Consider the following 11,726-nt stretch of genomic DNA (forward strand, 5'->3'; position numbering starts at 1 on the left):
GAAGGCTGTGGTCCGGGCAAGACCCAGAGAGAGGGCTATGGGCCAGGGAAGACCCGGAGAGAGGGCTACGGGCCAGGGAAGACCCGGAGAGAGGGTCGCCCTGGGAGATACCTGGCAAGGAGTGGTGGGAGTCAGACAGAGAAAGAGAGGGCTATTGAACCGAGCCACGAACGTGTGACCCGGTTGTTAAGCAGAGGAGCAGAGAGGCTACTGGCTCCACTAGGAAGCCTAATAGGGGCAGGGTTATGCCTCTCATTAAGCCTATAGAGTTTAGTTGAGTTTGAAAGGTTCCTTTTGTGTTTCCCTGGGTTAGAAGGGGCTAGGTGCGCGACAGCAGGGAGTGGGAACGAGGGGTGAGCTTGTTATTTGAGTACCTGGGGAATTATTCGAGCACCCACAGAAACAGCCAAGATCCGCCGGGCTGGGTAAGGGCGAGGTGCAGGGGAGGAGGAGCCTCGCAGAAGACATCTACGACGTAGGTGTCTGACAAGGGTAACCGCACTACACGAAGCCCCACCCACTGAAAGATCCAAGTTGTGGCAGGCGAGAAAGGGCAGACTGCAGCGCGTGGAAAGACCTCCCAGAAGGCCACCTGCGACGGCAAGCCAAGTACCGGTGAGCACTCGGAGCAAGGAAGCCCGAGGCAATATGTATGAGGCCTGGAGGCTACACTGTTCCTTGGGTTTTATGTTACAGATAGCAGTAATTAGTGAAATATTGGAGAAAGAAACATCAGGATGTGAACAGATGGAAGGCAGGAGCATGAAATTCAGTGTGCAATTCAACATAATGCACTTTACAGGGAATAATTTGAAGTATCTACATACATTGCTGGATTCTCAACTGTAGCCTTTCTGAACAGATGCTGGAGGTTACTACAGAAAGCAGATTTAATTGCTTCTTTGCACTACACAGATGTCAAAAAGAAGCCTTAGTTCCTCTAAAGAACATTCAGTATATGATACTAAGTATTATAATTCTATTGAAGTCAATGGTATGCCCTGTTTGAATACCAAATTCAGGTCACATCCCCTACTTCAAAAGTACTAGTGTAGATGTAGAAAGGGACTTAAAAGGCATGGATTTCTGCATGAGAAACTCAAAACACTTTGATTAATATCACTAATCATTAAGATGATTAAAATACAAGTGATAGAGGTTCACAAAATAATTAATGGCTTAAATCATAAAAACAATTATAATGATACTCAGGTGCTCCTATTACCTCTTCCCAAGGGTCAGGAGACATTCAGGAGAAAAGATTTAAAACTGACAAAAAAGAACGACTTCGTACATGTATAATTAGCCCGGTGGAATCTAACCCGCAAGGTCCTATTATTGCATGGCTACCTCAAAGCCTGTCTCTCACACGTACACGCGCGCGCACACACACACACACACACCCCCCAAACTAAAAAGGTAGTAATTATGTTTGAGCACACCACTGTATATCACAGTAAGTCTGCAATTTAGACATGTCTACCAAGGCTAAATGCTTCATAAAATTCAAAAGAATTTTCACTAATATAAATATCAAAGAGCTATAGTTATATTAGCTGGAAATAAAATCATAAGAATAAACCCCCATGTTTCAGGGTAATCACTAACTGATGGCATTAAGACAAATTTTTTATATGAGCAGTAGTAAACAAGAGTTTACTAGCAGAGTCTTCTGAAGCATTGGATACAGATCCAAGTCAAAAAGGGTTATTGAATTAGGTGCTAACATGATTTCTATGTTCCTAATTTGTTCAAATACCAAACCCCCTTGTTACAAGTCAGCATTTGCTTGCATAGAGTATTCTTTTTAACACCACCTACACATATACCTGTATAGCCAGGGTAAATATTGAAGCTAATCATGATGAAATGAAATATTTATCATAGACACTTTCTAGTGCTCAGAACTAATTTCAAGCTTTTTTTGTTTGTTTGTTTTAATCTCTGGTACACCAGCCATTTTCAAATAGAAGTTATATTAAAACAAAATAAAACCCATTCTCCAAATCTCTGTTCTAGCCCCCTACTTCTTTTAAAAAAAGAAATAAAAGCATACAAAGCTTTCCTATATGAAGTTCCTCTTTATTATTCCAGCTTCCTCACTTTACCATCAAAGGAATTAAAACTCTATGCATCTTTACCCCCAATTAAGCAGAAAACTACTTTCTTATTAAATGAATGTGTTCTTCTACATTTATTGCACAAAAAAGAAAGCATACAATAAAATCTAATTTTTGTACCTGGCATTAATGTTCCTCTTACTTCAAAGGTAACTTGGGAAGGAGTCATGCTTGCAGGTATTGGCTAAGGATGGCTGATGTTACCTGAAAGAGGGGGGAAAAAGAAGGTATATTACTGTTCAGTAAAAATATGCTACTTCTGAAGTTCTGCCAGTAAGAATCAAGAGCAGAAATTTCAGCGAGTTAACAGGAAGGTGACCAATTATTGGCTTTACTGTTCCATGTGAGCTGTAATGTGTTAAACTCAGTTGCACTCCAGCACCAATCCAACCAAAAAGCTAACCAGATCCAGAAATCGTTGCCCAGTCAAAAAAGGACAGAAATGTGACACTGGGGCCACCTACACAATTCAAGAAGGTCCCACTGAGGTTACTCAAGAGTTCTTTTACTGGAGACATAAAATAAGATGCACTGACCTATGACTTACTATTGTTAAACATCCAACTCCCTAAGATATCCTTCACTCTCACCTTCAAAGCAACTCAAGAGGAACTTAACAGTGAAGCAGGAAGTCAGTTAAAATAAACATAATTCTATAGCAAAAACAACCAGAGCTCCCCTGAAAAGGCACTATTTACCTGAAAAAAAATGTGGATGGAACAAAAACCTGAGTTCTTAATAACCAAGTGGTCTTATTTTAGATGAATAAAACAAAATCACATTTACTCAGAATTGCTGATTATTGAAACATTACCCACTCTTCACCACAGTACCATAAACTTGTGTAGCATTTTAAAAGATGAGCAAAAGAGATCCTGGATTTGAAGAGCTTGCTCTCAAGACTCTAGATCTGTAAGAATCTTTCCTCAAGCAAATCTATGGGGCTGTATAAAACCCGACTTAAATAGGGCTCTGCTTGCCTGAAGCTGCCTTCAGACTCCTTAATAACAATATAAATGAGGAGACTGTTATAAGTTTAAAAAAACAGCAGAGGGAGCACAACAGTGACAAAATATAGTTGCTTTAGCTGGTAAGGCATGTACCCTGGGAAACAATACACAAGGTAATTCCCACATGGAGGACAGGAGGTCAAAGAGAAATAACACAAGAAAACCAGGCTGTACTGACTGGTCATCACTCCATCAACTGCATACTATAGGGCTGACCCTGCTAAGAACTAAAACCAGGAAAAGATCTGGATTATCATCATCTCTACTGCAACTGTAAAGTTCTTAGTGGCAACACTGCAGTCTAAGATTCATAGAATTTAAGGTCAGAGGGACAAAAGATCATCTAGCCTGTATATAACAGGGAGTAAAATTTCAGCCAGTTATCCTATACTGAGTGCAGAAGTATCTGTTGGCTAAAGTATTTCTTTGAGAAAAAGAAATACCAAGTCCGGATTGGACGAGATTGAGTAAAATATCCTCATGTCTACGATACTCCAGGGTTTTCCTGTTTGTGTTCCCCACTTTTCTTCCTTAACATCTGGGTCTGAGGCTCATTACTCCACATACCATTTAGACTTCTTTTCTATTCCTTTTTTGTCCCCTTTCATCTCACCCCTCTTTCTGTGTCATGGGAGGAGATTTCACTTAAGTAGAGTGAACATACATCCTGGATTGGCCAAGACAGTCTCGGATTTCGCAGGCCATCCTCGCTCAGCTAAGTAGAAGCAATGGCAGCAGTTCCATTCCTGGCTGGGTCAAGGCCAGAGCCAAAGGTAGGCAGCAAGAGTGGAGAGGTGGCCTCCCCTGTACTCCCCCTAACCACCCATACTGCAGGTCTCTCCTCTCTGCATCCCTCCACATCCAACTAATCTACCCTTCCCCACCACATGAGCCAGCCCAGCCTGGGGAAGATGGTGGCTCAGCTCTGGCTTTCGTCCCAAGGCCCGGAGCTGAGCCACCACCTGCCCCAAGCCAATACCTAAATCTAAAACAAGGTTTACCACCCTAGTGTTCACCTGGAGGAAAAAACCCTGTCTTGGATTCAAGTAAATATGGTAACACTAAAGACTGGCCAGTAAACTCCCATTTGAAAAAAGCTTTGCAAAAGGCTGAAAGGCATCCACCACAGAGAACACCTCAAACCGCACAGGAAAGGCATACAGGTTTCCCCTGCTTTATACAGGTTCTGTATGTGCGAGTTCACTCTTATGCAATGACTCTTTTTATACCAAAGATTCATTATATGCAAGGTTAATTCACTCTTATGTGATCAGTGTGGTAGAAGCCTGCAGTTAGCTGCATTGTGCGGTGCATTGTGGGAGTAATGTGCACCAAAATATAGTCTCCTGTGTGGATCTGTGCTCCTCGCTCATTGGCTGCAACATGCACTTCTGTAGTTGCCATCCCTGTTATGATAGTGTCCTGTGCTTGTGTGTACTGTTGGCTGTTGACGAGTACCAAAATTGCCTTGTAAAAGTGGTAGAACTGTGTCTGAGGGTCAGTACTGTTGAGGTCTTGGAACATATCCTTATTTGTTACATTGTAAAGTGGGTTCCCTTCATGTGCATTTGAGTTATGCGCCATTTTCCAGGAACACACGTACACTGTAAAGTAAGGGAAACCTATACTAAGAAAGAGAAGAACTTGGGTTTTATGCTATCAAACAAAGAAAATGGATCATATTCAGCAGTAGTATCACAGATACCTTGCCAGTGAAGCTGACTAACCATAAACCTAATCATGTTTAGATCCAACAAACCTGCACCTCATTCTCAAGAAATCTTTCCTTCAGGAACAATGCATGTAAGCATGTAGACCAAAACAAAATTCACACACAGTGGTTGATGAATTAATATTTTCAGATTACAATTTCCTTTTCACCTCACATTAATACATCAAAATCCTGCTCCTGTAAAGTACTAAAATATTATTCTGTATCTGTACAGTATTGCGTACATTCACAAAGCATCATAAACAACAACATTCTGTAACTTGGAAGCAAACAAAGTTCAATTCCTTTAAACTCCTGGAAGGGAACAGCAGGAGCTTCCTATATAAATGTTCTAATTTTCTGGTTAACAGAAGTGAATTCATTTTACAAGCCCTGGACTTCTGTGCATGCACTAAATTCTTTAGCCCATTAAGAGCTAACAAAGAATTCCTATTCCTTACAGCTATGAGGAGCCTCAGTTTTGAAGGAGCCTGAAGAATCACTGGGTCACAGCAAAACAAAACTAACTTCTCTCTGCAGCTGGGACACGTCTAAAACCATTCATTACTTTACAATTTTTCAGGCAAGTTTCCTGATTCCAGTTAACAAACCTGCTTCAACACATAAGCTAAAAGGCCAATTTACAAAGGCATTCAAAGCTATATTAGAAAGAATTTTCAAAAGATGATAGAAACTTAGTAAAAAATGAACAGTTTTAGAGCTATGCTGTCTAGCACATCCCATGTTTATCAAGTTTCATGTAACAGAACTGACCCTTGTCAGGCATGGGATAACCTACAACAAAATACAGTGCTTTCCCTTTGAAAGTGGGGCTCTTATCCAAGTAGATATTTATACTCAATATATACCTAGGTCCCTTACTTCCTATTAGCAAGAGAGAAGAGGTTCTTTCCCCAACAGACCAGAGATACAACACAACACACTCCCCTTCCTGCCCAATGCAAATCCTCACCTTTACAATCTCTGGAGGCTTCCGAAGGAGATCTTTGTTCTACAGCGGCAGAACAATGAGTGAGTCTAGCTAGGCTGCTCTGCTGTACTGCCTTCAAGGACCTGACTCAGAAAACCCTGCCCATCATCTCAACCCCATTGGACAAGATGGAGCTTGATTGGCAGGATTTCCAGAGCAGGAACAAAGCAGTCAGTGCAGTGCAATGTGGACTAAATTGAAATCTGAGTGCCATTACTGAGTGATAAAGGTCTCTTTATGAGTGCATGTTTGGGAGAAAGCAATTAGAAACCTTATAGTTTCAAAGAAAAGCAAAACGAGAAGCTCATTCTTATTCCTCAAATCTTCACAATAAAACAGGCATATAAATGAATGTACAGTAGCCTGTCAACTACAAGGAATGAACAAGATATTTTGTGTTTGCTTTTTAACTTTAAGTACACAGATAATGGCTACTGTAATAATCTATATACCTTCTCTTTACTAGTTCTTTCCCTCACTAACATCTTTGAAGGGCACAAGGGAATTGCAGAAGTCTGCTTTTATGTTTTAGATAAGCTTAACAAATAAAACACTCCTAAATTTCTTTCCTTTTCATCTCAAGTGACTACTGCAAGAAGCAAGGACCCATGAATTTAAGAAGAGGCATCATGAAGGAGAAGGAAGAATCCCTCCTTTTCTTGTTAGCAATGTGGATGCACCACAGTGAAACATAACTGTTAATCACCTCTGGCATCTATACACATTTTTTGACTAGATTTCTGGTCCACCTCTGTTCTCTGGCACTACTTTTTTTTCCTATCTCCAAATTTCACAGGAATTACAATTGAACATTGGACACTTATGTATAGCACAAGAGGATGTCAGTCAAATAGGTAGCAAACTAGCTTGAGAACTGGAAGCAATCCAGGCATGTTAGCATAATGGTCTCACTAGAGTTAGTTAATGTGGCTTTACTGCTTCTGACACCAGAGCCAGTTTAGCCATCTCTTCATTCCACTTTGCCATGCAGGCATGAGTGGAATATTAAGCAACAGTGAAATGTTTCTCTTGCTTAAGATTAAGTAGGCAACATAGGACATCTTTACACATGCTTCAGGGGTGGGGATGCAGGGAAAACACTTTAGAGAGGCTCTTGGGAGCCACTCCAATTAAAGCACCCACAGTGTCTCGTGTATTCAGTCCCACACTTCAAAATGGCGGTGGGGGCACTTTAGCCAAAGCTTGTTCAACGAGCTTTAGTTAGAAAGCACACCCACCATTTTGAAGCATGGGGATGCTGAATACATGAGAAGCCAATGCTGCTGTAGCGTGCTAATTAGCACACTCCAGCAGATTCGATCAATCAAGCCTGCTCTGATGCGCTGTAATTACAGCACCTCGGAGCAAACATCCTGCATGTCTACAAGCACCGAAAAAGACATTAACTTAAGCACACTGCTTTTTCTTAGTACAGACACCATGTCAGGAAAAACAAACATACAACCAAACACACTATAAAATCCAGCATAAACCCATGTCTCTGTCTCTTTAACAGACTTGGTGAATATTTTTTAGGGTCTAGGCCTTCCAACAAAACTGCAGTTGCACCCCCATATTGAAACAAGTCAGGTAATATCACCTCTTTTCAACCTAGAGTTTATACTCAATGTATCTTAACTTCATAAAAAACATGTAAATGAGAAACAACACCCTCTCTGTCAAGACAAGTTGTAAAAGCATCTCAGATTGAGTAGTGACACACCTTTCACTAAACTACTGTTCTGTAACAAGGATGTTCAACTGGCAGCCCACAGGATGCAGCTTGAAAGGGACTAAATTGCAACCTCCAGGCTCTCACCTGGCCCCATTCCCCCAACATTCCCGCCCCTCCCTGGTGCAATAGCTCAGGTTCCCCCTCCCTCCTCCAGCTGCTGCTTCCTGCCCTTGGCCCAGGGGCAGGGCAGTACAGCACAGCCAGCAAAAGGCAAGTCCAGGCTGCATGTTTGGAGGGGGGAGCAGAGGGGGCAGAAATCAGGGTCACATGGGGAGAAGATCACATCCACGTGGGGCAGCAATGGAGAATGGGGGGCCCATGAGTGTACACAAAACAGGAGAGGGAAAGGTGCGGTGTAGTAGTGGAGTGGCACCTCTACAGGTGAATGGAACCACAGGGTGGGGGTGTCTACACAGAGTGCAGCTCCTCAGGATTCTAAAAGATGGATAGCCCTGATCTACAATGCTTCAAAAGACTGACCAGAGGGTTGAAGACTTCTAATCATGATAAACTGTGTGGTGATTTGTAAAGCACAGGTAAAGATCTTCCAGATGAGCCTGACATACCAACATCAGCCTGAACTGGAATTCCCACCAACACTATGTCATATAGCTATTTTAAAAAATTTCCTGAAGATAACCAACCACTCTCATTACTTGCAGCAAGATACCATATGCCATGCTTCTTAGCATTCAGACAGTTCTACAAAGACTTGACAAGGACTGTTCCAGCTTGCCTCCTGGCTCTCAATAAGTCAGCATTCAAATCTGCATACAGGAACAGATTTCTAAGCTCCCAATAGGATGCTGGTGGTATGCCCCAAGTATAATCAGTTTCTTCTACTGCTGATACTTACAAGCCTCGAGTATTACCTATCTTTTCATGATTCTTTTGCTTGCAGCGAGGAAGCTTTCAGAATCAGAAAGATGATATTTGCTTTTGGAAACTAAATACTTTCCATTAACTGTCCACAATGGATGAAGACTTACTAGAATAAGTATTTATACACGGGTTGCACTCTCCCCAAGTGCCACTCCGATCCCTTTCCCATACCCAATCTACTGCTCAGGTTTCTGCTCCCTGTCCTGTGCTTCTGACCAAACTGTTGCTCTGCTTCCTGCCCTATCTGCTGCATACCACACACAGAGGCTGCCCATGACACTTGTGGGACCCACGTTGTAGGTTGGTCCCCTCGCTCTAAAGCATTCAGGTAAGATCTCAGATAGAGTAAGCCAAAGCAGCTCCACTGAAGATACTGAAAATATGGTGAGTTGTAGCCCATGTGATGGTTTGATTCTTTACGCCAAGAGTTGTCAATCAGGGGTATGCATACCCCTTGGGTATGTGTGGGGTGGGCAGAGATGGAGCACCACCCCCCACCGCCCCATGTCACTGCCTCCCAGGAGCAAGGCTGGGCAGGGGCAAGGACAGTGAAACCCCTCTGCGGGCCGCATAGGTGCTGCCCAACTGGCTGGACACAGGGGAGGGGGGTGAGCTTGCATACAGCAGTGGCTGCCACCACCCTGAGCTGCTCTGCGTCTGGCCACACATCAATCCCCCCTCCCCCCGATCTGCGTCCGTCCACGTGCTTCCCACCAGCCGCCAGGGGTACACCTATTAAAAATGGTTGAAAACCCCTGCTTTATGCATTTTACACGTTGAGGATGATTGTTTTCCTCATTAATACATTGTTGAATGTCAAAACTACAATGAGCAGGAGTTATATGAAGTCATGTTACAAGATAGTCCCTATATAATTCTAGACCTTCTCTACTTGATGGAAGGCCATAAAATCGTCAGATTCAGAGCAAGACATATTCCAACCACCTGAAACTCCTGTTGATAATATTATATTGAAGGAAACACTACAAATCTAGGGCCCGGATCTTTCCACAGATGATAATACTGAGTACTTTCAGAGTTACTCTGAAATTCTGAGTTAATAGACTCTTGGGGCCAGATTTTAAAAGGTATTCAGGGGCTTAAAGATGCAGATAAGCACCTAGTCATATAAATTCCACCAAAATAAACAAGCTGTCCCTCTGAGCTTGTTTGATAATCCTACCATACACACAAGTCCTTTAAAACTGAATCTTGATATCATATTAATAATTTAAATTCACTATATTACTACTTTTGTCTAATACACCATATGAAAACCTTGGAAAACGGACTATTTTTGTAAACAGCCTAGTAGTATGAACTTCAGTCATCAAAACATTAGATTGCTCAATACTGGTATTGCAGGAAATAAATACAGCTGCTGACAGATGTGGAGAAGAAAAAACAACCCACAAAATTGCTCTTTCCTGGAAGCAGCAGCACATTAGTTCAACCTGGCTCCACAGCATCTGTACAGATTATGCAGGTCAGCAGGGCTTTCTGGCACTCATATCTAATTGCCAATTCAATCAGCTATTAGATAAAAGCGCCCTGCTGAAGTGCCCGATCTGTACAGATGTTGGGTGAACCAGGTCAACCAACATGATGCCTCTTCTGGGCACAAGCTACACTCAGTGCAGGGGTGCACCAAATTTAAAGTAAAGTGCTGTAAGCAGTCTACATGGCTCAATTATTTCAGTTTGACTCATTTCCACACCCAAGATTCAAAGGACCATGAAGGTGTGATTTATACTAATGCCTACTTAAAAGGAAAATACACACAAGAGCACTTATTGATTCCCACTTATCCCATCTTAACGTTATACTAATTACATGTATATTTGCAGTCCAGCACTGAACTCTGTGCACAGCACAGAGCTGATGACAGCTGTAGTCTCAAGGAATATACCAAAACATAAATATACAGCTCTGACAGGGTCAGGTCCTCAAGGACCAGATAACAACTTATTTTAGCTCAAGTACCACCTTTGATATGGAAATGATTTCCAGCAAAGTTCGAGTAAACAAATAGGAGAAAGTACTGTACAGACTTCTGTTCTGCTCAAACACAAGCTAATCAGCAGAATGCTTCAAAAGTAATATATACTTGCAGCACTGTGACTTCCCTGTTAGAAGCAGGTTTAAAATTGGAAGGTATCTGTCAAGGTGGAATAGCTGTTGCTCTCCTTGAAAGACTTCACAGTCTCCAAGATCATGTGAAGAACCAGATGCTGCCAAGGAGTCTTAGTCGGGCATCCTGACTCCTAGAAAAGCATATCTGCAAATTCTGCAGCTCTTCACATACTGCAGTGCAGCATTAACACTGGATATAAAACACATTTAGACACAAGAGTCAAACATGCTCCTCTGGTCCAAAGGCAGGAACACAACTAAACAAATCTATCTGATACAGTAAAATCCCACACTACATTTTAAACTACCATTTCAGAAGGAGAAAATAAAAGCACTCTTCCAGAAGCCGTATCACATTATGCTTGGGGCTTAAAATAGCCTTAAAACATAAGTTTTGCTCATTGTTTTGCCTTGCAAACATCTGGCAAGGTCACTGTTTCTATAACGTTACTATAAAAACCAGGTATGAAGTTACCTTTTTTGACATTATCTTACATTATGTTTTTAAAATGTTCAATTATTGTGTTTATATCTACATGCAAAATGCCTTTCAGTTGGTCTAATAAAAGGCATAATTTTGGAACCAAGAGTTCTAGTTTTTTGCATTTCAAGGCCAAATCTTTCATAACTTCCCCAGAGACTGATTTTTGGAAAAGCCCGCACAGGCATATTTGGGATTATATGGACATCCTTTGTTTGGCAGAAGTATTTATCAGAACAGTACTGAAGCCTGGCAGGAAAAGGTCTCCTCCAAGGACTAATTTTTTTCTCTTCCCCGCCTTTATCAGCTGGCTTTAGCTCAATCCCTCTTTTCCCACATGCAAGGGACAACTAAACAGGACCGCAGGAAGCAGTCCGAATTCAGCTGTAAAACAGCTTTTTCAAAAACATTCTGCCAGCTGTTTAACCCATCATATGGAGCAAGAGACCGTTTGATAAGCAATGACGCACCTGACAGTTTTGACAGCTCTTCACCCCAGGCGAATGTTTGCCCACCACGATGATTATACTTCTATGACACGGGGCAGGGATGAGGGATTACCCTGGATTTACAGGTACACTGTTTCGCAGAGCAACAAGCCACGTCAGGACCACACCGCGAGCCCCCACCCACGGACGCCCAGGGGCCCCCGACTGGAGAGCC

At 42.2% G+C, this 11,726-nt stretch overlaps 1 protein-coding gene across 2 annotated transcripts in view; it reads right to left on the bottom strand.

Annotated features, from left to right (window-relative positions):
* The window catches only part of GPCPD1 (glycerophosphocholine phosphodiesterase 1), a 122,853-nt gene that overhangs the window by 59,876 nt on the left and 51,251 nt on the right, over positions 1 to 11,726 (bottom strand). The window contains exons 1-2 of one of the 2 annotated variants that reach the window (XM_006015429.3): positions 11,534 to 11,645; positions 2,241 to 2,324 (exon numbers count right to left, since the gene is read on the bottom strand). In XM_006015429.3, the coding sequence (XP_006015491.1) occupies positions 2,241 to 2,289 (49 nt within the window). In that variant the 5' untranslated portion in view covers positions 2,290 to 2,324; positions 11,534 to 11,645. Of the gene's footprint in view, positions 1 to 2,240; positions 2,325 to 11,533; positions 11,646 to 11,726 lie in introns of those variants that run through there. The other variant, XM_025202104.1, reaches the window with a different exon arrangement.

This window comes from Alligator sinensis, unplaced genomic scaffold, assembly GCF_000455745.1.
Source record: "Alligator sinensis unplaced genomic scaffold, ASM45574v1 scaffold140_1, whole genome shotgun sequence".
NCBI lineage: Eukaryota > Metazoa > Chordata > Crocodylia > Alligatoridae > Alligator > Alligator sinensis.